Source organism: Crocuta crocuta, unplaced genomic scaffold (genome assembly GCF_008692635.1).
Source record: "Crocuta crocuta isolate KB4526 unplaced genomic scaffold, BGI_CrCroc_1.0 scaffold647, whole genome shotgun sequence".
Taxonomy (NCBI): domain Eukaryota; kingdom Metazoa; phylum Chordata; class Mammalia; order Carnivora; family Hyaenidae; genus Crocuta; species Crocuta crocuta.
In genome coordinates this window covers 333,375-359,466 of record NW_027531286.1, presented here as the reverse complement: position 1 = coordinate 359,466, position 26,092 = coordinate 333,375, and the positions used below count along the sequence as shown (strand labels likewise).

Here is a 26,092-nt window from a genome sequence, read left to right as displayed (position 1 = left end):
CCTGGGCGCCTCTCCCGCCCCTCCCCAGCGAGCAGCCGACGCTCGGGCCCGGGAGGCGGCGTACGCGGAGCTCCTGGGGCCCGCCCGCTTCGCGCTGGAGATGTACAACCGCGGCCGGGCTGCCGGGACGCGGGCGGCGCTGGGCGCCGTGCGCGGTCGCGTCCGCCGGGTGAGGACGCGCTGGGGGCGGGGGCTTCCCAGTGCGGGTGCGCGGGGCCCTGGCCAGAGATTTGGGCGCTTTGGTCGCGACCCCGGGTGTGGGCGCTGGACGCCGGAGAGACGAACATCTGGCGATCGGGGAAAGGGAAGGGCGTGAGGCGGGGCCGTGGGAAGGACGGGCTGCGGAGGGAATGGATGTGCCGACTCACCCGCCCCTCCACCCAGGCGGGCCAGGGGTCGCTGTACTCCCTGAAGGCGACCTTGGACGAGCCTCCCTGCAACGACCCCACGGTGTGTCAGCTCCCTGTGTCCAAGAAAACCCTGGTGAGTGCCGGGGCTCTGTAATTCCCTGTCCCCACGATGAGTCTGGGTCAAGTCAAGAGGAAGGGATGAGAGGCAGCAGCTCTTCAGTTTTGAGTCACTTGCCAGGCCCTGAGGGCCAGAAACTAAACTGCTCTCAAAGTGGGTGGTGGTGACAGGGTGCTGGGTGTTCCTCGCCCTACACTGTGGGGGTGATTGCCTTGGAGGTGGTCTTCACCCGAGCACCTTCCGGCTCCATCTTGCCAAGGCCTTGTGCCCATCGCAGCCCCCAGACTGGCTTCCTCCTCTCCCTCCAGCTCTGCAGCTTTGAAGTCCTGGATGAGCTCGGAAAACACATGCTGCTGAGGCGGGACTGTGGCCCAGTGGATACCAAGGTTACAGGTGCTGGGACAGCCCAAGGATACTGGCATTGTTCAGTTAAGGCTTCACTCAGGGTTCAGCCTTGATTTCTTCTCTGTTCCAACCCCATTCAGATGACAGAAATGAGACTTTAAGTTCACTCCTTCCACTGCTGAACAAGGACCCCCTACCCCAGGTGAGGAGCCCATTTCCATCTGGGAAGTTGGCTGCTGCTTTATTGACCCTTTCTTCCCCTCACCCTGGCCTGGGCTCCCTGGTCAGTCTGAGAAGGACTCCTTGTGAAGACCCCTGTGCCTTTCCAGGAATTTTCTGTGAAGATGGCTTCAATCTTCAAGGACTTTGTTACCACCTATAATCGGACATATGGGACAGAGGAGGGTGAGGACCCAGCCTTGGCCGACCTGTCCCAATCAGATCAGGACCTCCCCCCCCCCACACACACACACCGGCCCCCGACTTGGTATCTTGGTGTTGGGGAGGGGAAGGACATAAGAGGCAGTGCCTCCTTTCAGGGACCCCTAAATCCCCAAGTTCTTGCCCCCCCTTTCAGGACTGGACAGCTACCTCAGGTACCTGGCCTCCTCCCATCTAATTCTCCTGGTCAGAAAGCATGGGCCTTCATCATTCTGGATAGAGCAGAATGGGGCAAAGGCCAGATTTTCTCTGGGGCGCCCCCACTTCCCAGGCAAGGCACGACCTCCCGTCTAAGGATGCCCTTTGGAACCCATTTTGGTTCTGCCTTCACTCCTGCAATACCGTCACCCCAATGTTGCCCGCAAAGTTGATCACACCTACTTGTCACTTGTGGGTCTGGGTGTCCCCCCACCTCCAGGCCTCCCCAGGGTTCTGTCCTTAAAAAACACTTCAGGCCTGGGGCGCCTGGGTGGCTTAGTCGGTTGAGCGTCCAACTTTCGCTTGGGTCGTGATCTCGTGGTTCGTGGGTTCGAGCCCCGCGTCGGGCTCTGTGCTGACTGCCAGCTCGGAGCCTGGAGCCTGTTTCGGTCTGTGACTCCCTCTCTCTCTGACCCTCCCCTGTTCACGCTGTCTCTCTCTCTCCTAGAAATAAAAAAAAACATTTAAAAAACAAACATTTAAAAAAAAAAAACAACAACACTTCAGGCCTGATCCAGAGCCCACCTCCTCCCGAGGGAAACCTGTGCTAGCTAGTCCCAGTGCCCCTCCTTTTATGATCTGTCTGGGGTCTGAGACTTTTCTCTCCTGCTCCTCGGTTCTCAGAAGCCCGGTGGCGCATGTCCGTCTTTTCCAACAACATGATCCGAGCGCAGAAGATCCAGGCACTGGACCGCGGCACAGCTCAGTATGGGATCACCAAGTTCAGTGACCTTACAGGTAGAAGTGGCGGCCAGAGCCCTCAGGGANTGATCAGGGCTGCCGTATACTCTTCCCCGCCACCCCCTGCCCGTCTTTGCCCACAGAGGAGGAGTTCCGCACCATCTATCTGAATCCTCTCCTGAAAGAGAACCTCGGCAAGAAGATGCGTTTAGCCAAATTCATTGGTGACCATGCCCCACCTGAGTGGGACTGGAGGACCAAGGGGGCTGTCACCAAAGTCAAGGACCAGGTTGGACCCCTAAGAAGCAATGGTGGGACATGAAGACGACCCTGGGGTTGGGACGGGACCCAGCCCTGACTCTGCCCATATCTTGCAGGGCATGTGTGGCTCCTGCTGGGCCTTCTCCGTCACCGGCAACGTGGAGGGCCAGTGGTTCCTGAAACAGGGGGACCTGCTCTCCCTCTCAGAGCAGGGTGAGCATCCCACTCTGAGTCCCTGTCCCCAGCCCAGCCCCTCCAGAGGACTCCTCAGGACCAGCCTTCTGTCTCCTTAGAGCTCTTGGACTGTGACAAGGTGGACAAGGCCTGCCTGGGTGGCTTGCCCTCCAACGCCTACCTGGCCATCAAGAATCTGGGTATGCGTTCATGGGATCGGGAGGGGCGGGAGGAGCCACCTCTCCCTCTGAAAGAAGTCCCTTTGTGCGAGGGCGATACGTGAGCGTGGAAGTCACGTGAACCGGGTTCAGGTCTTAATGCTGACTCTCAGCAAAGACCTTGAGCAAGTCAGCCCTTTGAGAGCCTCAGTTGCCTCATCTGTGAAAGGGGGATGATCTTGCTCGCTTCATAGGATGGCCTTGAGTATCAAGTGAGGAAAGATACATAAATTTCTGGTGCATAGCAGGGGGCTTGGTGTTTTTGCTGCTTGGAGGTCTGTATTTCTGTAATACCAATAAACCAAGTAGCAGCGCGCCTCACCCTTCAGAAGAGGTATTGACTCAAAATGGCAGTTCAGCTCAGGGGCGGGCTGCAGTGGCACGAGGCTGAAGGGCTGAGGGACCGAGGTGGCTACGCAGAGACTGGGAACCCGGCAGGTGTCTGGGCCAAATTGGGAGCAGACTGTCTGAGCAGGACAAGCAAGCCATGGTGAAGAGTCCCAGGAACGCTAGGGTGAATAAAGATTAGAAGTTGGGAATTGAGTTCCGTCTTAGCCACCTTTCTCGCTGGTTACTCCCCCGTCCCCCTTAGTCTCTGTTTTGTCATCTCTAGAGCGAGGCTGTTCAGAGGGCATGGCCTTGGTCTGGGATGGACGAGGACCTTGAGGCCTCACATATAAGGGGCTGATTGTAGCTCCTGGCCAGGAGAAGACAAGTGTATGGTCAACGGGGGTCCACCTCTTCTCTCCCCTCCCCACCCCCACCCCATTCCCTAGGAGGGCTGGAGACAGAGGATGACTACAGCTACCACGGCCACATGCAGACCTGCAGTTTCTCCGAAAAGAAGGCCAAGGTCTACATCAACGACTCAGTAGAGCTGAGCCAGAATGAGCAGAGTGAGTAAGGGACAGGGTAGGGATGGGCCGCGGTGGGGGGCTGGGGCCTGCGTATCTCCGACACTGTCTGTCCCCTGTCTCAGAGCTGGCGGCCTGGCTGGCCGAGAAGGGCCCCATCTCCGTTGCCATCAATGCCTTTGGCATGCAGGTAAGGTCCCAGGCCTGCTGCCCTTGGCTGTCTCTTGCTGACTCCTTTCCCACTTCTCCTTGGAATTGGCCCCCTACACCTTATTCTCGCCCCCCCGCCCCCCCAGTTCTACCGCCGCGGGATCTCCCACCCACTGAGGCCCCTCTGCAGCTCCTGGCTCATCGACCATGCCGTGCTGCTCGTGGGCTATGGCAACCGTGAGTTCACTGATGCCCTCTGTGCCCACCCACCCCAGGCCACAGGCAGAGGTTGGACCATAGCATCGCAGGGCCCTCAGAGGGGGAAGTTGAAGGAATGCTGGGACCCTGTCCTTACCCCTGCTTGGGGCCACAGGCCAGCCAGGAATCCTCCATGCTTTCTGTAGATGGCAAAGCTGAGGTAGTGGAAGGTTGAACTGAACCGTTACAGATAAATAATCCGCCGCAGGCGGATGGCCAGGTGCCCTCCCCAAACCCCCGAGCCACACCAGGTCTCCAGGAGGGTGGTAGGTGGGCGTGTCTTGCTTTCTGCTCTTTTCCCAGCGCCTGTCGCAGTAGCCTACGGCAGATACTGGGAGGGTGCAGAGCGCTGGGGGCCCTGACTCCCTGCACTGCTCCTCAGGCTCGGGCATTCCCTTCTGGGCCATCAAGAACAGTTGGGGCACTGACTGGGGTGAGGAGGTGAGTCTTGTCCCCTTGGCCCTGGCTCTCCAGCTCCCATCCTGCCCTCGTGCCCTCACCAGCTCGCCTGCCTCCCTGCCAGGGTTACTACTACTTGTATCGTGGGTCCGGGGCCTGTGGCGTGAACGCCATGGCCAGCTCGGCTGTGGTGAACTGAGGAGCGTCAGCGCAGGACCTGGTGCTAACCAGAGCAGCCCCTTCCTCAGCCTGACCTGCGTGTCCAGGCCCCTCCCCAGGAGGCACAGCTGGCTGAGGGACAGGCACCAGGTTACCTCAGGGTGAGAAGGCACTGGGCTAGGGCAAAACCCCAACCCCCTCCCCCCACCCCGGAAGTTCCCCAGCTGTACCCTTGTAGACCTGTGGTCACTAGGAACCTCTTGGGATGAGGGATGATGCCCCCGCAGCGGATACTGGGGCAAGAACCTTGGGCCTGGGTCAGGAGCGGGTGGCAAGAAAGTACTCTGGTCTTAAACCCAGCTCTGTCTTCAGCTGGCTCTGGCTTCCTGTCCTGGCTTTCCTCTGTCGGATGCTATAAATTTTCTGGTCCCCCCGGATTTAGGGACAGTGTTTCCTTCCACATCTAGAGAAACTATTGTAACTGCCTTTTTCTAACAGCAATAAAGAGGTGTCCTAGGCCCCAGTGTGGTGTGATTGCTCAGTGCCTATGGGGACAGGGGTGGCAGGGACACCCTGGAGGGTTAAGGTTGGGCATCTGCTCCTGCCCAGGAGCCTGAGGGCCCAGCTTCTGCTTCAGAAACCAAAAGGAGACGGAGAGAGGCTCGCGGATGGGTCTTTATTCAGAAGTACGTAGCCGGCTGTTCTCAGAGGCCCTCGCTCCAAGAGGCGGATGGAATCAGCCAGAGCGAGTCCCCTCTCTCTGACTCACATAGCGAACCTTAGGGATGGAGGTCACAGGTCACTCTCCCCATAGAGGGCACTGGAGAAGGCCACGTAGTCCAGGGCTCCAGCTGGAGCCCCAGAGCCTTTGTACGGTGCCATGCGGCGGATGCAGTACTCGGCCTGCTCAGCTGGGAGCTCCCGTCGCAGCTCCTCGGGGGTGATGTAGTTCTGGGGGAGAAGAGGTTTTTGAGGACCCACAGTTCCTGTTCCCTGTCCCAGCCCACCAGCCCCCTCCCCTCCCCAGCACCCACCTTATCTCCTGCCAGGATCTTGAAGGAGGCCACAACTTGCTCAGCCGTGTCGGTCTCGGCCGTCTCTCGTGTCATAAAGTCAATGAAGGCCTGGAAGGTCACAACTCCGGCTGCGTTGGGGTCCACCATGGTCATAATGCGCGCAAACTCCACTTCTCCCTGCAGGGGTAGAGGCCAGGCACCGTGCCCGTGGGTGCTGAAGCCACAGGGCTCCTCATGTCCCTTTCTGGGGACTGTCCAGCCTTGGCTTGACGACCCCAGTTACACAGTGCCCTCTTCCCTCCATAGACTATGCCACAGCCTTAGCTCTGCTTTTCTAGGAAGTCCTTTCTCCTAAGCTAAAATCTGCTTCCTGTCCCTGGCAGAGCCCCCTGTTGCCCTTCGGTCCTGATCTTTTTTCTGGAGCTTTCTGTAGTGCTTATCTCTGGGGAGAAATGTTGCAAGCTAAGGTGCTTTTTTTCTCTTTTTAAAATTTATTTTTAGCTTTGAGAGAGAGACTCTTAAGCAGGCTCCGTGCTCAGCACAGAGCTGGACACGGGGCTCAGTCCCAGGACCCTGAGATCATTACAGGCAAAATCAAGAGTTACACTCAAACAGCTGAGGCACCCGGGCGCACCACGAGCTCAGGCTTTTGAGTCACATAGAACCAGGTCCAAATGTGTCCTTGAGCAACTTACCTTTCTGAGCCTTTGATGGCCCTGTGTGAAATGGGGTAATTCTACCCGGCCCCAGTGGGTGTGATGAGGAGGAAATGAAGTGCACGTGGAGGTGGGAGGGGTACAGTAGGTGATGAGTACGCAGGAGGGAGGCACTGCTGGGGCTCCTGTGATGCGGGTTGGGGGCACTCACCAGGTCATAGCCCATGGAGATGAGGCAAGCGCGGAAGTCGTCAGGCTCCATCATCCCGTTCCGCTTCTGTAGTGCGGGAGTGGATGTCAGACTTGGTCTTCCAACCCCACCAGCCCCCAGGTCCACCACCCCACAGAGCTGGGCCCCTGCTGACCCGGTCAAAGTGGTTGAAGGATGCCCGGAACTCGTTGAGCTGCTCCTGGCTCAGGCCCTTGGCATCTCGCGTCAGTACCTGGTTCTCCACCTCATTGATAGTGCGGGCAATGGAGGTGAGCAGCTGCTCCCAGCCTACACGGATGTGCTGCGGAGTAGGCGGCAGGCCAGGTCAGTGGGTGGCCAGTGCCTGACCGCTACTGCTAGCTTCACTGCCAATCTGCTGTGTGCCCCCGGGAAAGTCTTCTACCATACTGGGCCTCTGTCCCTATCTGGAGGTTCTACTGAGGGGCCTCCAGCAGCCCTTCCTGCCTTGCAGTTTGATCACTTATTAAGTGTTGATCAGCCAGTCATGGTGAGACCTGGCCTGCCTTTAGACACCTGTGTGACTCTGGACGGGTCCCTTTCCCTCTCCAGATCTCAGTATCCCCACGGATACACTGGGGGGCCTGGCCAAGCTGAGCCGGGGCCCCTCCCGGGGCCGCCCTGCTCTGTCCGGCCATGGCTGCCCCAGGCTGCCCCAGCCAGTGCCGCCTCCCTCCCTTCTAAGCGAGTGGATCCCACCTCCATGCTGTAGACGGTGTGCTTATTGTCGAACACCAAGCTTTCCTGCAGCAGCTGGTGGTCACCCTCCAGCCGGTCAATGTTGCTCTTGTAGTTAATGATGTTCTGCTCCTGTTGCCGCAGCCCGGCCATCTGTTCCTCCAGAGAGCCTGCCATCCCTGCTGCCAGGCGCCCCACCTCCTGTAGGGGGACCCAGGCAGCACGTGAGCTCCCTGTGGCCTGGCCCTGGCCCGGTCTTCCCCAGGTCGATGGCACCTTCTAAGACTTACCTCTACCTTCGCCTGGATCCAGGGCCCGATAGCGTTGGCTTGAGCTGCGAACTGTCTCCGGAGCCGCTCGTTCACCTGCTGCCGGCCCAGCTCCTCCTGTAGCGTCTGGTCACGGCTGGGCACCAGCTTTCGGACCTAGGAAGGAGGGTGCTCTTGTGTGGGTCAGCTCTGGGAGCAGGAGATGGCCTTGAGGGGAGGTGGGCTCCACCCCCTAAAACAGCCCCTGCAGCTCTGAGCCAAGCTGTCTGGGCTATATGGACAAGCTCATCCGACCTCTTGTTTCCTCATCTGTGAAACGGCGCTGGTGATACAACTGATAGCTAACGTAGGTGGTTTTATAAAGGTGTCCACACCCCAGGCTTAATACAGGAAAATGCTGCTGTTACAGCCATTTTACAGAGGAGGCCATGACAGGAAGCTGCATGAAGTTTGAGAGACCCCAGATCCCCAGGTGGACTTGGTTCTCCATATCGGGACATCTGAGGTTTCAGGGCAGTTAGAATGTGCAGGGCTGGGTGGGAGGCAGGGAGAGGTCACGGGCAGCACTGACCATATCCCACTTCGTGTTGATGTCCTGCGGTGTGAGGTTGATGTAGGGGTTGGTGGAACTGGGCCGGAGCCCGTACGTTTGGCAGATCTTCTGGATCTCACCCTGGATACCCAGGATGGCTCCTCTTTCTCGGTCAGCCTCGGGCAATGTAGCCTTGAATTGGTCATGTGCGGTCACCAGGCTCTGGGAACCACAGGAAGGAAGCATCAGCCAGCACCCTTCACTTCCCACAGGCAACAGGGCCGCAATGTGCTCCAGGCCACCCGGCAAGTCCACAGCAGGGCTGGCTCAACCCAGGCCTCCAGTCTCCCAGCCTGACACTTGGGAATGGGGTTTCCCTCCTGCCCCCATTGCCCAGGAACCCAAAGGAGTGGCTGACAGGGTTTTAGGCCAGCCTCCCTGTCACCCCATCCGGCAGCCCCGCCCAGAACTCCTGCATCCACCTGGGTCTCCTCCACCGAGTGCACCAGCCACACATCCTGCAAGTCCTCCACGGCGCCGTCCAGCCAGTTGTTGAAGGGTGCTGCGCGCCGGGCGAACTCGAGCTGCAGCTGGTCAATGGTCTCCAGAAGCTTCTCCATCCGCTAGGAGCCATGGGGATGGCGGGTCAGAAGCCTGCCCAACAGGTCCCTCAGCCCCCAGCTCCCTGGGCCCCAAACCCACCTCCAGCGCATCCCTCCTCTTCTGAGTCAGCGTGCCCAGGTTGTCCCACTGGTCACAGATGGCCTGGCAGCGGCTGTTCACCGAGGCCGCGTCATGGTAGTCCAGCTCACTGGGGGCGGGGAAAGGGGTGATCGTTGGGTCAGACCACAGCCAGGATTTCCACCTGAATGTCTTCTTGGGACTGGAAGCTGTGCCCCGGATGAAGGTGGAGGAGTCAGGGCAGGTGTGTGGGAAGCAGGGCCATCCTGGGGGTGGAGGTGGGGGCTTCCAGTGCACTCCCTGGGTAGGGGGCGCCTGCAGATCCTTAGCTCCAGTCCCTTGGGGAGCTCAGAAGGGGTGGGACTGCTCGAGAAGGGGCAGGTGTACAGGAGGTCGGGGCGTGAGCTGAAGGGGGCGAGACCAGGTTAGAGGTGGGCCAGGGGAGTGTGTGGGGCAGGCCGAGCACGGGTAGGGCAGTGTGGGTCGAGGTGGGGACAGGGTTGGGGGGTGGGGAGAGGAGCAAGTGGTGACGGGGAAAGACGTGAGCGCCAAGGCAGGGCTGCTGACTTGAGGAGGGCAGTGGGGAGCCTGGCCAGCGGAGGGTCGAAGCTAGTAGCCGTGTTGTCAGGGGGGCCGGGCCACGCCTACTTGAGCTCCTGGGCCAGAGCGGCGATGTGCTCCACGCGGTCCTGGTGCGCCGCCAGGTCGCTCTCAAAGGCCTCGTGGCGCCGCAGCAAGGCCCGCACCTCCTGCAGCGAGGCCGACTCATAGTCGCGCTGGCTCAGCATGTCCTCCTTCCCTACGCGGAGAGAGGACGGGCTCGGGTCACCCGGCGGCAGCAGCCACGGCGAGAGAGAAGGTTCGAGTGAGGCTGTGTGCTTTGGAGATTCCTCGTCTGTGAAATGCAGGTGGTCACACCTGCCCGGCCTGTCCTAGGGGTTTGTCCTGCGGCGCTAGAGTGACAAAGTGACGTGAAGCTCCTGTTACAGAGCATGACCTGTAAATCACGTCAGTGTCCGGGATCCTGCACGTTTCAGGGTGGCCCTTGGGACAGTTTGGGTACTACTGGATCTCCAACTACCTCCCAACAACTCTGAGCCCAAAGAGCCCCTGACCTTTGCCCACCAGTGTCCCCAGTGCCTGGCACAGTGCCTGACCCTTGGTAGACCTTCTAGGAATATTTGTTGGATGACTGAATGATGAATGTAAAAGTGCTTTGAGAATGAATTACCATAATTACACAGCAAAGCCATAAAAATAATTATTGCAGCAGCGACAGTTTTTTGAGTACCTTTGCATTTTGCAGAGCTGGTGACAGGTTTAAAGATTCAGAAATCCCTTAAGAGTCACGTAAATGGCAGTATATTTAAGGAATTCTTATATCAAAAGCATTGTCATTCTTTGTGTCCCTAATCCATTATTAATGTTAGTTCATTATTTTTATTTATTTAGTGTCTTGTTCATTAACTTTAGACAGGACTCATTTATCTGTAGGATTAAAATCCCTGGTGGAATACGGAATGAAAGTTTTCGTACAGACTGATGTATTTGACTCGTGCAGTATTTTGCCACCAATATGCTTTGAGCATGACATACGTGCTGTTGGCATCGAGGACTCAGCTGCTACACATACACATAACACGCTAAATGACAGGTGAATCAGAGCCGACCTACGGGAGGCCAGAGCCGGGAGACAGTTAGGGGCTGAAGTTCACAGACGAAGAAGCCGTGGCCCAAAGAGGAGCAGTGACTTGGTCGCACAGCAAGTCAGGGTAGGACTAGAAAACGGGGCTCCCCAGCTTCCCGGCCAAACACATGCTCCTGACCTGTGCATTAGGCCAGGACCCCCCCCCCTCCCCCACATACCAGGCTCCACCCCGGGACAGACTCAAGCCCCATGGAGTGAACCTACCCCGGGTCCAGGTTTCGTGCAAGGAGGCCTTCTGCTGGAACTTCTCAGCCAGGTGCTGGAGCCGCTGCAGGCGGCGGATCTCCGAGAGCAGCCAGTCTTCATAGCCCTTCTCCACCTGCTCTAGCCCGCGCCATGCGTTGGCGATGTCCTGCGGGGCAGGCAGAGGTGCCGTCTCTCGTGGTTTGCCCATCGTACAGATGGGGACACAGAGCCCAGCATCGCCCAGAGGATGTGGGCGGAGCGGGGGTCCCCCCATCCCCAGCCTGGCTCACCGAGACGAGCTTGCCCTCCGAGGGCATGAAGGCGGGCCGGTGGCTCAGCCGCAGCTTGGTCTGCAGCGTATTGAAGTTGATCTCCAGCTGGCACTTCTCCTGCACGCGGGGCGGCTTGTGCAGGCGCCGGTAGTCCCGAAAGTCCTCCAGCTTGCGCTGCATGGCACTCATGCTGGGCTCGCCCACGCGGTTCTCCAGCCATGGGATGGTGCGGCGGATCCATTCTAGCAGCTGCCGGGGGCCAGGCAGGTGCGGCGCAGAGAGCGCTGAGCCGGCCTGCTCACCCCTTCCACCCCTCTCCACCCACGCCTGGCTGTGGCCAGAAGGCGGGGCCTCCAGCAGAATGGGGGTCCCCACTAATCAGGGAAGGAGTAGGATGGTAAATGTCTGAGTCCAGGGACCAGCATGGGCTGGCACAGGGCAAAGGGTCACGAGATTGCCTAAAAATGAGTGAATGGATAAACGAATGCGTAAACAATGAATGATGAGGGAATCAGTGAAGGACCAGGGGCTTGGACAGGCAGCAGAGGGCGGGAGAGGCGTGAAGACGGCAGGAAGAGGCGGGAGGAGGCCAAGGCCACGGCGAGGTGAGGGAGGCTCTGCAGGCCCAGGCCCGGGCTAGCCAGGGCTGGCGGAGCACAGGTAGGGGAAGGGCCTTCTCTGGCCTCAGTCTCACCTCACTGGCAAGCTTCTCATACTCCTCCATCAGCTTCTCGTTCTCCTGGTTCACAGCCAGCACCTTACAGATCCTGTTGGCAGCTGTCTCTGCCTGTCGTGGGAGTCCAAAAAGGTGGGCCCTAGAACGAGCTGCTACAGACACCCCGACACAGCTTTCCTCTGTAAAGCCCTTAAAATTTGGATCCGTGCAAATAGGGGAGCACATCTTTTAGGATGAGAAGGGAGCTCCCAGACCAGATGTCTCTGCTTCTGAATTCCCCAGAGATTGAGTATATGCAGCTGGGACAGGGGTGCTCCCACCCACAGGGGGCCCAGCACCTCCAAATGTTGGGACGTTGCCAGGGTTGGGTCCCTCGGACCACAGGCCCAGCCCAGGCAGTAGTAGCGGGGTCCCCTTACCTGCTCAGCCCCGGCGAAGGCATGGTAGAAGCAGGAAACGTAGGTCATGATGGCCTTCTCATCAGGCTTTGGGGTGTTCACGATGTCTAGGGGACAGCAGTGAGGTATAGGTATTTACTGGCCACATCCAGGCTTGAGGGATGGGCTCATGCCCGTAACCAGGCAGAGAGCTCCCTCGAGACGGTAAGAGTGGAAACATCTAGTCACAGTCACCAACTGCCAGCTACCCCAAACCTAGCGTCTGCCTCTTCCCTGGAGCCCTCCCTGATCACCCCAGGGCCCAGTAACCCGCCCCTCTGTGGGGTGAGTGAGCAGACACGCAGCCCTCGAGAAGCACCAGCCCACATGCCCAGTGTCTCTAACCATCCCATCACTGTGGGGCCACCTGTCCTTTCTTCCCCAAGTTCTCATCCATTGGTGCCCACACACCCAGGGCACCAGGCCCAGTAGGTGCTCAGGAAATGTTTGCTGCTTCAATTGACTGAAGCCTTGCTTGGGGACAGAGACGAGAGGCAAGTTCTGTCCCATGGGTGCTCCATGCTCTCAGGTACCCAGGTAACTGGGATCTGAGGCAGAGGGTGGCGGCTCCATACGGGACTAAGCTGGAGAGGGGTAGGCAGGTGGGCACGATAGAGGGCTCCTGGAGAGGTAGCCTAGGGCAGGTGAGGGGAGGGGGAGAGAATTCCAGAAGGAGGGAAGAGCAGGGGCAAAGGCTAGAGGGTGGGACCATGCCATTGGTCAGTAAGCCCAGTCCTCGCCCAGGCTAGGCTTCCTCTCACCTTCGGCGTCCAGCATCCTGGGGATGTCCAGGTATTTCTCCGCCACCTCGAAGGCTGTGTTTAGGTTGCCAATGGGGTCATCCTGGACGGGCAGGGGCAGGGAGAGGTGACATGGCAGCTGGGGGCAGAGGTGGGGAGTCAGGGCTGGGGGTGACGGAGGCCTACCTTGCGCAGTTTGGCATAGTCGATGAGGTCGGGGCGGTGTCGGTGGATGAGAGCACAGAGAGCCAGGCCATCCTTCCAGCTGGACAGACAGAAGGGGCGTCAGGCCTGGATTCGAGCCGAGGCTCTGTGCTTCCCTCAGTCCCATGAGCACCCCCATCGGGACAGCCTCATCAGTGAAATGGAGTAGTCTAAACTCCTTGGCGTGGCATTTGAAGCTTTTCGTTACCAGATTTGGACCATCTCCAAGCTTATCACACTTCCTCCACTTCCCCGGTGCTTGGGCCACACCAACATCTAGATGGTTTTGCTCACGAGGTTCCCTTTGGCTGGAATGCCGTTCCAGGGGTGCCCCCGATGCACCCTCCCTCACCCTCCATTCAACATCAACTGGATCCTACTTTCAGACACTGTTCCAAGAACTTGGCCGTGACCTCCCTTCTCCTGGGGCTTGTGACAGGGGCCAGCTCTGGGCCCCAGATCCCCGCAGAGGCCCGTGTACATGTGCCGACCGGCTGACAGACCTGGTGTGGAAGTTCTGCACGTTGACATTGCGGTACGGCGCCGTCTTCCGCTGGCACCACAGGAGCAAGCCTTCCTTGGCCGAGGTTTCTGGGTGGGGATGCGGAGGAACGTTAGCTGGGGAGAGGGGTCTGGGCCAGCCCTCCCACCCTATCGCTTCCCCACCACTTACCCTCCACAGAGATGTCCTGGATGGCGAAGCGAAGGATGATGGTCCAGATCATGCCCAGGGTCATCTTCAGGTTCCCGTCAACAATCTCTGCAGGGTGGGGGGCGGGGACAGATCCCAGCTGACATTCAAGGCCTGTACTACCTCCGCTGCCTTTCTTCTGCTCCGCTCTCCGGCCCCTGTCCCCCCATCCCAGAGCCGGTACCTAGTAAGTGTTCAATCACAGAACACCTACAAACGCCAGGTCCTATGCCAGCACTTTGGGCACCTTTGCCCCTTAACAGTCCCTCCCAAGAAGCACGGATGGTTAACCCCATGGTCGGAAAGACTGGGGCTTATGGAGGTGATGTGATGCCAGGACTGCCCTCCAAGCCCCTCCCAGGTCTCCTGCTACCTCCTCACCTTCAGCACCGATGGACACCAGCTTAACCCCCTTGCTGGCGATGAAGTCCAGGGCCTTGTTGACATTGGCGATTTTGTGGAAGCGCATCTTGCCTTTGTCTGGTCTGGGTAGCCTCTCGCCTGGGTGTGAGAGGAGAGGTCAAGGATCAAAGGTCACAAGAAGAAGCTGGAGACCTTGTCCTCAAACTTCCCCCTCCTCCACTGCATCCCCTCCAGCACTCTGCTGCCACGTTACCCCAGCTCTCCGGATTCTCCTAGGTCCTGGGGTCCCTGTGCATTGGTTTGTGGCCCCTCACCTGAAATGACCTCCAAGAGCAACATGAGTTTGAGGCCATTGCGGAAATCCTCCTCGATGTTTTCAATCTGGGTGCCGGCCTTGCGCAGGTGTGAGTTGCACCAGGCAGTGAAGGTCTGGGGGTGGGGGGGGAGAGGACAGCACTTAGACCCTAGCGCCGGGTCTGGGGGGACATCAGGGTAGATCTCAGAGCCTGGGCCCCAGATTCAAGTCCTGGCCCAGCCACCGACTTGTGTGCAAGTCCTTTTCTCTCCCTGAGCTTTGGTTCTCCTGGAAGAGGAAAACTGGGCACTAGGACCCACACGGGTCCCAGTTTGGACTTGGGGCACATGCCAGCGTTGGTCAGTCTCAAGCACATGAGGGGGATTTAGAAAGACTGTAAAGCGTATGCTCCAAAGCGTGGGGCCCTCTGACACACAAGGGCCAACGCAGGGTCATGCTGCCCTTCTAAAACCCGAAAGATTCTGGACTGAAGCACATCCGTCTCTAAGGGTTTTGCCTGAGGAACTGTGCACACGTGTTACTATTATCTCAGCCCCACTGACCTCCCAGTGCTGCTGTGAATTGGCCTCCAAGTAGAACGTGAGGGTGCAAGAGCTTTGCAGGTCGTGGAGGATCAGCTGGGCAGGAGGCCCAGCCTGACACAGCTCGGGGAGGTGACTGCCCGTCCTCTCTCCCTAGAGTCAGCCTCGGCCTCCATCTGGGTTGGAAGGGCTGCTGTGCAGCTGGGTGTGTACTGGGGACAAGGGTGGCCTGCAGCCTGGTGCACAGGTTTCCACCAACCTATCACGCCTTCAGGCCCTGGATTCTGCCATTAGCCACAGAGCCCTTGGTCGAATCTATCCTTGGGCTCCAATCCCAGTTGAGATACTCACTCACTGCGGCCCAGGGTGCACCCCTTGCCCTTTTATTTGGCTCAGTCTCCCCATTTGTACCATTAATTGGCCAGACTTCACGACGTCCCAGGTCCTTCTTCCTCCAATCTGGCAGGATTCTAGAATTCAGAGCATTCCCCCACCACCAAGCAATGAATTCTGAGAGGTGGCCCTGGAAGTCATTGGGAATGATTTCCCGCTGGTGGCTTCCCTTCCTCAGACCAGCTTTTTAGCTGTCCCTAGAGCTGGACGGAAGGATGATGCTTTAAATACTTGAAGGACTGTAGGGGCGCCTGGGTGGCTTAGTCGGTTAAGCGTCCGACTTTCGCTTAGGTCATGATCTCGCGGTTCGTGGGTTCGAGCCCCGCGTCGGGCTCTGTGCTGACTGCCAGCTCAGAGCCTGGAGCCTGTTTCAGTCTGTGACTCCCTCTCTCTCTGACCCTCCCCTGCTCACACTGTCTCTCTCTCTCTCTCCTAGAAATAAAATAAATAAATAAATAAATAAATAGTTGAAGGACTGTCATTGCTAAGGAAAGAAAGTGAGCTTCCCATCACTGGAGGTGTACAAGCAAGTCTGAGCGCTACTTGCTGGGGCCCTAAGGTCAAGAGAAGGTAGTCGGATTCTCTGTAGTTCCCTCCGATCCCCGAGTCTGAGATGCTCTGGGTCTAGATAAGGCAGGGAGGAGAGGCAGGCCTCGGTGGAGTCCCACGGGAGGAAGGGCATTCTTTCCTTTGACAAACATGACTCTTAATGAGATGTGGTCCCTGCCCTAAAGGAGCTCACGGTCAATTAAAGAGTCATGTTGGTCTGAGAAGTGCTGGGAGAGACTAGTGTCAGGGAGAGAAGGGAAGGAGCACTTCACATCAGATGGGGGGACGTCTTGGAGAAGGCTACTTTTTGATCTGAGCTGCAATGGAAGGGCAGGACTTATTCGGACGGAGAAGGGCAGGCAAGGGCATGCCAGGCAGGGCCAGCCCCACAGGCAAATGGTCAGCAGTGAGAAACAGCTGCGAGGTTTGTGGGCCCACAGCTATCTGGGTGCCGCTGGAATGAAGCTGGGGGTGTTGGGGTATAAGTGGTGAGAAGCAGGCCGGAGGGGCAGCAGGGGCCAGGTCATGCACGATCTTGGGTGCTAAGCCAGGGACTTTCAACTTGATCCCGAAGGCAGCAGGGAAGAGAGGGAAGCTTTCAGGCAGAGGGAGGTGGGCAGAAAGGTGTCTTAGAAAGCTCTTTCTGGTTACAGAGTGGAGGCAAATGGCTTGGCAGAACAGAAGGCAGAGGTGAGGAGGTGGTGACTCGGACCAGGGTGAGAGAGGAAGGGTGTCAGCGAGGCAAAATAGGGCAGGATCAGATGGATGGGGTAGAAACACTTTTCCTTGCTGAACTGTAAGTCCCTGAGGCAGAGGCTTTATTTTGTTTCCTGCTGAATTCCTGACACCTAAAACAGTGCCTGGCCTGCCGTAGGACCTCCCCAAGAAATACTGAACGAATGTTTTTGAATGAGGTTGAATGAAGAGGACGCAGGCATCAGGCAGGAACAGGAAGGAGTGCTCCAAGACCCAGAGGAAGAGCAGGGGTGGGGCGGGGCTGAGCACTAGCACCGAGATGCTCATGTTGGAGGAGAAAGAAACTCCGGAATGGCCACTCCCAGGGATGCTGATGAATTTACAGAGCATTTACGTTGTGCAGCCGCTGAATGAATGGATGAGGCGAGTGGCTCTAGGTTGAGTTGGAAGGACATTCCTGATATTTTGTTAAGTGACAAGGCAAGTTACAGACTAGCGTGTGTCTTTCGAAGGGCATGAGAGAAACATGGTGGGTGGGGTAGGGATAGGAGTTGTGGCAGAAGAGACAGCAGCTGGAGCCAGGGGCAGGGATGACATCACCCGGAGATGGCCAGACCCAAGGACCGCAGCCCTGCTCGGAGACAGGTGCAGGAGCTTGAGGGAAAACGTGTCACCCGGGGCACCCCAGCCTAGTCAGCTGAGCCTCCCGGACTCTGGGGTCACCTCCTGTCATCTAACCCAGCAGAAATGCTCTGATTCTAAACCCTAGGATTCTCAGATCCTGCAAATTCCACTGAGCACTCCTGTTCGCTGCCCTTTCCTGGAGTCACACACTGTTGGCAAATGCTGAACAGGGTCTGATGACTTCATGGTGTCTTCCCTACCCCCGGCCTGCCACTCCCCAAAGTTTCCTCACTCCAGCCCGGATCATCTTCTCTTTTGGGAACCCAGGTGTTCTGCCCCCTCCACTTGGGAATGTCTGGGAGTGAAAATAGATCAGGGAGGGGGCCCGGGCGCCCTACACGGCTGGGCCTGGGCAGCAGCTGCCCATTTGCCCCACTCCAGCTCCCTCAAGGCGCTGCCTCAGCACAAAGTGTCCATCTGGCCGGAGCGTCGGGTTACTGTGTAAGGGGACCCAGGCTCCCCTCCTCCTTGACCTTCTGGCCTTTTCAGCAGACTTAGGGCCTCTGCGGTGGGAAGAGGTATCTTGGGAAGGAGTGGGGGTGGGGCAAGCAAGGGGCAAAGACTCTCAGGTTCGGGGGGACCTGTTTTCTGACAGTATATGATCTGGGTTCTATCTCTGCCCTTTTCTGGGCTTCAGTTTCTTCATTTGACAATTGGGATGGAGTCGAAATGAACCCTAGGGTGGAGAGAACAGAGAGGAGGGAGTGGGGAGGGGTCTAGGATGGTTCCCTCCTCCCCACACTCCCAGGTCCACCAGTTGCCCAGCGGGAAGTCCTCTGGGTGGGGTCTAGGATATTTAACTAGAGAGTTGGGGGTGTGGGAAGAAAGATTATCTTCCCCACACTCCCCAAACTTGGATCTCTTAGGCTTCACCAATACCTTTTAGCCAGCAGAAGTAGGGCAGTGGGCACTGGGTAACGAACCCTGGGGAGTGGGGACCCCAGAAATTCTACTTGTTATCCTACACCCCTCATGAGGACTCCCAGCCCTCTCTTCCAGCCCTGGGGGACGGCAGAGGACTGACGGGCAGAGCCTGGGCTAGGACGTGGCAACCTGGGTTAAGACAGGCTCTGCCCCAGACCTGCTGAGATGCCAAGGACAAACCGCCCGGGTTCTCAGGCCTCAGTTTTGCCATCTGGAAATGGGTGAGCACTCACTTTCCGCTGCTGCTTCTCCCAGGCCGGGTCCAGCAGTAGGTCGCGGTCCCAGTCCTCCTCCTGTTCCATGTACTCGCCGCCACCGCCGCCGCCCGCGAAGGGCCCCTCCCCGACCCCCAGACCCTCGGGCTGCATAACCATCATCATCTTGCTCGGGCTCCCGGCTCCGCTCGGCTCGGCGCTCTCCAGAACTCGGGGGCCGCGTTAAGTAGCGCCCGGCCCAGCCCCGGATCGGATTCGCGCTAAATATGGGGGAGGAGGGAGGGGCCGGATGGGGGCGAGGGCGCTCGGGTCGGGACCAGGAGAGAGGTTGCCCTGGGGCCAGGGGACTGCAGGATTTGGGGGTGCTGGGGTGGATCCCATGGTGGAGATTCGGGGTTCCCGGCCCGGCTCCGCCTCTTGGGCGCTGTGTGACCGCGGGAAAGCTACGGCCCTCTCTGTTTCCTCATGTGTACAACGGAGATGACGATAGCAACAGCGGCTGTAGACCGCTCTAGAAGCTGCCCCTTAGCCCGCCTCCTTACGCTCTCCCAGCGCCGCGCTGGTGGGAAAGAGAGAGCCCTATCCCCATTTCACAGTCAGAAGCAGCGAGGCGCTGAGCTGTTTGAATGTTTTCTGGGGTGATGGAGACACTCGAGCATGGGAAGGGGTTCCAGGCCAGCTGGATGAGCCGATGCAGGGCTATTAATATCGGGGCGGCTGGGGGGTTGAGGGGGAATGAATGTGCTGAGCCGCGAAACCCCGACGCCGCCGAGACTGCAACTCAATCCTCCAAAACGGCCAGCCAGAGCAGAGGGCGTGGCTTTTGCGGAGGGGCGGGGCCTTCGTCGGTGGGCGGAGCTATACCTTGCTGTCCTTCCCTGCGCCAACGGGATTCCAAGCTTCTCCTTGGCTCATCCGGTCGTCCAATCACATGTCTGCATCTGCCGGCCGCTCCCTGTGACTTGAAACTCCCGTCAGAGCTTCTATTGGTCGTAGCGGGCGTCCGTCTACCACTATTCCCGCCCCAATACGGAAGCGGCGGGGTACTCGGAACCCGACAGCCGGTGGGTCCAGGCCATGGGGCAGCCCTGGGCGGCGGGGAGCGCGGAGGGGTCGTCCGCGCGGCTGCCCCTCGTGCTCACTGCGCTGTGGGCCGCGGCTGTGGGCCTGGAGCTGGCCTATGTGCTGGTTCTGGGTCCCGGGCCGCCCCCGCTGGGACCCCTGGCTCGGGCCTTGCAGCTAGTGCTGGCCGCCTTCCAGCTGCTCAACCTGCTGGGCAACGTGGGGCTCTTCCTGCGCTCCGACCCCAGCATCCGGGGCGTGATGCTGGCCGGCCGCGGTCTGGGCCAGGGCTGGGCGTGAGTGGGGCGCGGGATCTGGCGAGGGGGGGAAAGCAGGAGCCTTGGACTGCGGGAGCAGCCCTAGGACCTGAAGATGTTACTACCAGATTATAAGATCCGCGTGTTAGAGCCAGAACACTCTTTTAGAACCTGGGATGGTAGATCTTCAATAAGTGTCATTCGTTCACTTGCAAATATTCAATGAGCACTTGCTATGTGCAAGGTACTGTTCCGGCCCTGGAGGTACCATGAAATAGATTCCTGACATCTTGGAGCTGATTTCAGTGGGGGAGGGGGCAAATGATAAGTTATAGGTCTAATAAATTAGCAAATTGTACAGAATGTTAGAAGATGTGGGTGGTATGGAGACAAAAAGAGCAGAGTAAATGGTGTGCAGGCTGCAGTTTTAAATAGGGTAGTCAAGGTAGGTATTTGAGCAAAGACTTGAAGGAGGTGGGGGAGTTACCCGTGTGGGGATCTGGGGGAAGAGCATTCCAGGCAGAAGGAATAGACACTGCCAAGACTCTGAGGCAGTTATCTGCCTTGCATGTTGCCGGAACAGCAAGAAGGCCAGTGTGGCTGGTGTGGAGTGAGAAAGGGAGGAGAGAGGTTAGAGATGGAAAGACCTTGCAGGACATTGAGAGCTTTGCTTTTTACTGGCAGTGAGATGGATAGCCACTGTAGGGATTTTGAGCAGAAGAGGAGGGCATGACTTAGACTTCTAAGGATCAGTCTGGCTGCTGGCGTGAAACTATACCAGGAGGAAACAAAGCTGGAATCGGAGAATAATTAAGAGTCTGTTGCAGTAATCCAGTAATCCGTTGGTGACTTGGACCAACGTGGTGAGCACGGAGGAAGTGAGAAGTTTGCTCCTGGATGTTAGAGGCCTTAGGACTGGATGTCTGAGCTGCAAGAGCCCTCAGACCTTCAGTGCTAGAACTGGAAGGGCCAGGAAGCGGCATTCAGCCTGCCTTTATGTATGATGAACCCGAGGCTTAGTGAGGACAGCGGCTGTCCTCACTCGGATGGGCTCAGGATGGGCTCAGAGGCTGACTGGGCATGATGAGGCGCTCAGAGCTGCTGGGGGGACCGACTCTGTGGTTCCTTCTCTGCAGTTACTGCTACCAGTGCCAAAGCCAGGTGCCACCACGCAGTGGGCACTGCTCTGCCTGCCGCATCTGCATCCTTCGTCGGGATCACCACTGCCGCCTGCTGGGCCGCTGCGTGGGATTCCACAACTACCGGCCCTTCCTGTGCCTGTTGCTTCATGCTGCGGGCGTCCTGCTCCACGTCTCTGTGCTGCTGGGCCCTGCCCTGTCCGCCCTCCTGCGAGCCCATGCGCCCCTCCACACCGCCGCCCTCCTCCTGCTGCCCTGGCTGATGCTGCTCACAGGTGGGGAGCCTGGGAGGCATCCGCAGAGGCAGAGGCCTTTGCAGTGGGCCATTCTCGTGGGGGATAGGACTTCCGGCTGGTTGTCCTGGGAGTGTCCTGGGGACCCAGTCCCGGTGTCATTTATGGAGGGTGAGGGCAGCCTGGGGTTCAGCTGGGCGTGCAGTACAGTAAAATACAGAGCCTTGACACAGGTACAGAGTTCTGGCTGGGAGAATCGGGGAAGGGTTCCAGGTGTGGGCACAGAAGGAATGACTAGTGGGAGTTCAAGTGGGGATGGGGAGGGAGCATTCCAAGTGGGGGCGCATTCTGAGTGAGGGGAGCGGCCGGAGCAAACGCTTAGAGGTTGGGCAGGGAGTAGGTTCAGGCTGGATGGGGGAGGCCCTGAATGCTGGTGTGAGGAGATAGCCAGCCCTGACTTGACAGTAGGGAGCCAGTGCAAGTTATAGTCAGGGGAACTCCAGGCTTTGGGAGTTGGGAGGGGAGGCCATGGATCAGAAGGCTGATTGAGAGGCCACGTTCTGGATGCCAGATTTATTCCTCTTCTGACACCCCCCTCCCAAGATAAAAGCCCCACTAGTTTTTTATACTATTTGTTGTCTCCCCCTGAGATGCTTTGGGCTTTCTCTCCCTTGACTTCTTCCTCCTGACCCCTCCAGGTCCCCTGTGTAGCTTTGTCCCCCAGGTACTAAACTCCTTGTCCACTCAGTAGTCACTGTGTCTCCTCGTTCTCTCCAAACCCAGCTCTGTCCAAGGGCCCCTCCCTGCAGCCTGGGCGGAGGCCTTGGGAGGCCCCGTGGGATTTTTTTCCTCTGCCCACTGGCTCCCTGAGCAGCCCTCCTCTGCCTCCTTGATGACCGCCTGCCTCCGCTGAGACACAAGCCCTCCGGCTTCACCTCCCTGCGGCCATTGCCCGCTCAGCCCTGGGCCCTGGTGAGACCATGGGTGTCTGAAAGTCTGGGTGAACAGCCCAGTCAGTGTCCCAGTTGCTCAGCCTCTTGACCTTCTCCGTTGGACTCCCTTCCCCACTCCCACGTCCACCCTAGACCTTGTCAGAGGCCAAACTGTGTCACCTCCCAAATCGCGCTATGAGCCGGTCACCCCTCTCTCCGCTCCCCGCCTCCTCTCCTTGCAGCCAGCCCTCACTCCCACACGCCAGGACACCTGCTTCGTGAGCGCCCGGCCCTCACCTTTCTGTCCATCAGCCCTCCCCTCTTCACTGCCCCCACACCCAGCTTGGAATCCTCACTTCCACCATTCCTCTGCCGACACCTCAACCCCCTGGCTCGGTCTTCCTGCCACTGTGCCTTCCTGGCTTCTCTGTGTCTGTCCCTGGCCACTGAGAGCCGCCGGACGCGTGGTACTTCGTGGCCGTTGGTACCATGCCGCGTTCATGGCTGCGGACCCCAGCAGGCCCTCGGCCCTGCCTGGCCCTCCTGGTTCTCGTAAGCTTGCTCCCTCTAATGACTGCGGCTCTGACCTTCCCAGTCGCCTCTTCCCCGCCTCTCTCAGTCCGTCACGGAGAAAATGGGATGTCAGTTGGTACGGCCAGAATCGTCCTGCCCTCAGATCCAACTTGACTGCCTCCAGGATGTCTGGCCCTTCCTCCCTGCTCAGAAGCTTCCCTGTGGACCTGCCTCTCCTTCTGCTAACCCAGCGTCTCTCTACACGCTTCCTCCAGGTGTTCCCACGTGTACAAGCCCTCTCGTCACCCCACATCCTCCTCCTTCCTAGCTCTTGCCTCCTGGCTCTTCTCTGTCAGCAGCCTAGCTGCTGCTGTGTCTTCTTCTTCTTCTTTTTAATGTTTATTTATTTTTGAGAGAGAAAGGGAGAGAGAGAGCAAGCAGGGGAGGGGCGGAGAGAGAGGGAGACAGAGAATCCCAAAGATCTTCCGAGTTGCTAGCACAGAACCTGATGCGGGGGCTCAAACTCACAAACCGTGAGATCGTGACCTGAACTGAAGTCAAGATTCAGATGCTTAAGAGTCAGACGCTTAACCGACTGAGCCACCCACGCACCCCAGCAGCCAAGCTTCTTGAAGGACTTACCCGGGCATGAGACCTTTCAGCCTCATAAAACTGCTGGCCTCCCACCTCCTGGATGGCTCGTATCCTGGATTCTCCAGCAGCTCATCCTGCGGGGTTTCCTTCTTTCTCTCTGGTTTCCCTCTCTCTTCTTACTTGTGTTTTTAAAGTTTATATATTTATTTTGAGAGAGCGTGGGGGAGGGGCAGAGAGAACCCCAAGCAGGCTCCACCCCGGCAGCGCTGAGCCTGACCCAGGGCTCAGACTCACGAACTGTGAGATCGGGGCCTGAGCTGAAATCAAGAGTCGGACGCTTAACCGACTGAGCCACCCAGGCGCCCCTTCCCTCTCCTTGGTCGGGTCCCAAAGGACCTGCTGCTGACATCACGGTGCCGACTCCGTCTTACTGTTCACTCTGGCAGGTGTTGGAACTGCCTATGCGCCAACCATGCATGTCCGGCCTGGGCTTCTCTCCTGAGCTTCCAGAAACATCCATGCATGGGTCTCCCGGGGGGCGCCCCTCCATCCTGCCTCAGGACTTTCAGACAGAATGTTTTCTCCCCTCTTCACCTAGCAGATACTTCCTTCAGGCCCCACCCAAGCTGTCACTTTATTAAAACAGATGAAATCCACTTCCTTAAGCCTAATACGTCTGCTTGGCATTTCGCCACACGGCCTCTCTTTTTTATGGAAGTAGAATTCATATAACATGAAATTCATCCTTTTAACCATTTTCTAGTACACAGTTCAGCGGCATTCAGTACATTCACAGTGTCATACAACCATCACCACTAATTCCAGAACATTTTCATCACCCTCAAAGGAAACCCTGTGCCCAGTAAACAGTCCCTCCCCATCCCCCCAACCCCCCATCCCCCGCCCCAGCCCTCACAACCACTAATCTACAGTCTTGTCTCTGGATTTGCCTGTTTGGGACATTTCACGTAAGTGGCATCATATAATATGTGACCTTTGCGTCTGGCTCCTTTCACTGAGTAGAATGTTTCATGACTTCCTGTCGTACATTTGATTAGTGGACACTTACACCTACCGTGGGCCAGAAGCTGCTGTACTTTTCCATTGTTACACACATCACAGCGGTGATTAAGCAACTGAAAAGCGATCTCTTGTCTGTCTGTGAGCTCCCTGAGGCTAGACGGCCTGTCTGCTGTTCATTCTGGTGCCTGGTACCAAGTCTAGCCCACGGGAGGTGCTCACAAGTTTACGATGAACGGAAGGCGGACCTCGGGCAGGGAGCTGTGTCTGCCCGGCTCACCAGTGCAGGCTGGCTGGGGAACAGCCACTGAGCATTTGTTCAGCAGAGGAATGAGCCCTGCTTCGCGGTGGAGGGTAAGGGCAGGAGTGGGCTTTGGGGGGACTGGGCCCACTGCTGCTCCCTGACCCTCTTGCTTTCTCCTTGCAGGCAGAGTGTCTCTGGCGCAGTTTGCCTTGGCCTTTGTGACCGACACGTGCGTGGCAGGTGCACTGTTGTGCGGGGCCGGGCTGCTCTTCCATGGGATGCTGTTGCTGCGGGGCCAGACCACGTGGGAGTGGGCTCGGGGCCAGCACTCTTATGATCTGGGCCTTGGCCACAACCTGCAGGCGGCCCTGGGGCCCCGCTGGGTCCTTGTCTGGCTCTGGCCCTTCCTGGCCTCCCCCTTGCCTGGAGACGGGATCACCTTCCAGACCACAGCTGATGTGGGTCTCACGGCCTCCTGAGTCCAGGAGGAGCCAGAATTGTTCAGGGAGAGGAGAGTAGGAGAGGGGGCTCCTACTCATCTCAGGCCCGCCCCTCGCCTCCGGAGGGGAGGTGCATTGGTACTTAATGCCTTTCGGCAACTCCAGTCCCGTCCTTGGCCTTGCCCCTGCCCAGCTTGGACTCCAGTGTCCAGGGCTTGGGCCCCGCGTCTCTGCCTCCGTTGACCCTCTAGTATAGTGGTGGGTTTGGCAAGGGGCTGCTTGACCAGCCTGATCACCCCTTAGCCAGGTTAATGAAGCACCCCCTTGCGTTCTTGGACTCCCTCCCTCTTTCTGGGTTTCTCGTCCCTCCCTGTTGCCAGGGCTGCTGTTTATGGTTCCTCTCATTGTCAGGCACGGGACCCACAGGACGCCTGAGGGCGTGAGGGGCCAGGGCTCTGCCTCCTGTGGCCTTGGCGGGGGCAGACCTGGGGCACAGAAGGCCTGGGCGGCACATAGTGATCCAGGGAACGGGAATGCAACATTCTTTCCCTGGTTCAGCGCTTTGTAATTAGAAGCATCACCACGGCACTCTCCCTGCCTCTCTTTGGCTAATCTGGCACCAGGGGCAGCAATTATGAGAGCTGATGTGATAAGATCATGGGGCAGTGAATGGAGGAGCCAGGATTTGAACCCAGATCGTTACGCTTTCCCCTTCACCTTGCACAGCTGAGGAAAGTGGGTAGCAAAATCAAGGCAGAGGAATCAGGTGGAGATGTTCAGGCCTCTGAAGGATGGTTCTCAAGAGGCTAAGCTCCTCCGCTCTGGACTCTCTGCATCTACCTGTTAAACAGTTTTATTTATATACAGTAAATAGACTCCCCGTTAAATGTGGCAAGTTTAAACACATGGGTTTACCTCTCTTTCCTCTTAAAATCTAAAATGAGTGTAAAGAAATAAAAGATATAAATTTACAAGTAAGAAAGTAAGTAGAAGGGAGACCGTAATAGACCAAAGAACCTGATGATGTTGTGAACGATGGGAAGTGGATGGAGGCTCATTCATTTACCCTCGTAGCAGGGAGTTAGAAGGTAATTAAATGTTCCTAGAGGGAGGGCCTGAGAGGCAGCCAGATTGCCCCCCCCCCCCCGAGTCCTGGAGAGGCTCAGGAACTGTCCTGGCACCATGGAAAGCAAGGTGTGGGACTGACAGTAGGGGAACCGACCCACTGCCTCTATGAGGGGCAGCTGGGTTGCCCTCCCCCCAGGGCACACCCCACCCCTCGCAGCCAAGCAGCTACCTTTCTAGGGCAGAGATGGGGGCTATTCCAAGCAGCTTTGGGTCTCAGGGGCACTGGGGAGGGGAGAGGGAGGGGCTGGACCAAAAATGGGATTAAGTGAAAAAGTCTACAGATGCTTC

General features: G+C 58.0%; 3 protein-coding genes across 3 annotated transcripts; 2 read left to right on the top strand and 1 right to left on the bottom strand.

The window, feature by feature from the left end:
* Positions 1 to 10: 10 nt before the first annotated feature.
* Positions 11 to 4,748, top strand: CTSF (cathepsin F). The gene is made up of 14 exons (XM_077771408.1): positions 11 to 169; positions 385 to 483; positions 777 to 861; positions 954 to 1,015; positions 1,143 to 1,218; positions 2,077 to 2,190; positions 2,277 to 2,422; positions 2,511 to 2,607; positions 2,688 to 2,768; positions 3,563 to 3,682; positions 3,766 to 3,830; positions 3,937 to 4,027; positions 4,431 to 4,489; positions 4,572 to 4,748. Exons 1-14 carry the CDS (start codon positions 101 to 103, stop codon positions 4,644 to 4,646), a joined length of 1,239 nt encoding a protein of 412 aa, XP_077627534.1. The 5' UTR covers positions 11 to 100; the 3' UTR covers positions 4,647 to 4,748.
* Positions 4,749 to 5,263: 515 nt separating this feature from the next.
* ACTN3 (actinin alpha 3) lies at positions 5,264 to 18,469 on the bottom strand. Its single transcript, XM_077771361.1, has 21 exons — positions 18,261 to 18,469; positions 14,259 to 14,373; positions 13,963 to 14,082; positions 13,564 to 13,650; positions 13,394 to 13,481; positions 12,873 to 12,951; positions 12,708 to 12,789; positions 11,929 to 12,014; positions 11,528 to 11,620; positions 10,852 to 11,082; positions 10,580 to 10,727; positions 9,316 to 9,466; positions 8,689 to 8,797; positions 8,469 to 8,609; positions 8,026 to 8,208; positions 7,476 to 7,610; positions 7,207 to 7,386; positions 6,644 to 6,790; positions 6,490 to 6,555; positions 5,641 to 5,799; positions 5,264 to 5,557 (listed from the first exon to the last, which is right to left on the bottom strand). Exons 1-21 carry the CDS (start codon positions 18,405 to 18,407, stop codon positions 5,399 to 5,401), a joined length of 2,706 nt encoding a protein of 901 aa, XP_077627487.1. The 5' UTR covers positions 18,408 to 18,469; the 3' UTR covers positions 5,264 to 5,398.
* An 809-nt stretch (positions 18,470 to 19,278) lies between these two features.
* On the top strand, positions 19,279 to 26,059 carry ZDHHC24 (zDHHC palmitoyltransferase 24). The gene is made up of 3 exons (XM_077771362.1): positions 19,279 to 19,600; positions 20,698 to 20,975; positions 24,420 to 26,059. Exons 1-3 carry the CDS (start codon positions 19,320 to 19,322, stop codon positions 24,713 to 24,715), a joined length of 855 nt encoding a protein of 284 aa, XP_077627488.1. The 5' UTR covers positions 19,279 to 19,319; the 3' UTR covers positions 24,716 to 26,059.
* Positions 26,060 to 26,092: the final 33 nt, after the last annotated feature.

Excerpts from the sequence above, each read along its gene's own strand:
- ACTN3 (XM_077771361.1), bottom strand. The coding sequence starts at position 18,407 with ATGATGATGGTTATGCAGCCCGAGGGTCTGGGGGTCGGGGAGGGGCCC. Across the intron at positions 6,556-6,643 it reads CCTTCAACCACTTTGACCGG|AAGCGGAACGGGATGATGGA; the intron begins GTCAGCAGGGGC and ends CCCGCACTACAG. Across the intron at positions 5,800-6,489 it reads TCTCCATGGGCTATGACCTG|GGAGAAGTGGAGTTTGCGCG; the intron begins GTGAGTGCCCCC and ends CTACCCCTGCAG.
- ZDHHC24 (XM_077771362.1), top strand. The coding sequence starts at position 19,320 with ATGGGGCAGCCCTGGGCGGCGGGGAGCGCGGAGGGGTCGTCCGCGCGG. Across the intron at positions 19,601-20,697 it reads GGTCTGGGCCAGGGCTGGGC|TTACTGCTACCAGTGCCAAA; the intron begins GTGAGTGGGGCG and ends CCTTCTCTGCAG. Across the intron at positions 20,976-24,419 it reads CTGGCTGATGCTGCTCACAG|GCAGAGTGTCTCTGGCGCAG; the intron begins GTGGGGAGCCTG and ends TTCTCCTTGCAG.
- CTSF (XM_077771408.1), top strand. The coding sequence starts at position 101 with ATGTACAACCGCGGCCGGGCTGCCGGGACGCGGGCGGCGCTGGGCGCC. Across the intron at positions 170-384 it reads TGCGCGGTCGCGTCCGCCGG|GCGGGCCAGGGGTCGCTGTA; the intron begins GTGAGGACGCGC and ends CCCTCCACCCAG. Across the intron at positions 4,028-4,430 it reads GCTCGTGGGCTATGGCAACC|GCTCGGGCATTCCCTTCTGG; the intron begins GTGAGTTCACTG and ends ACTGCTCCTCAG.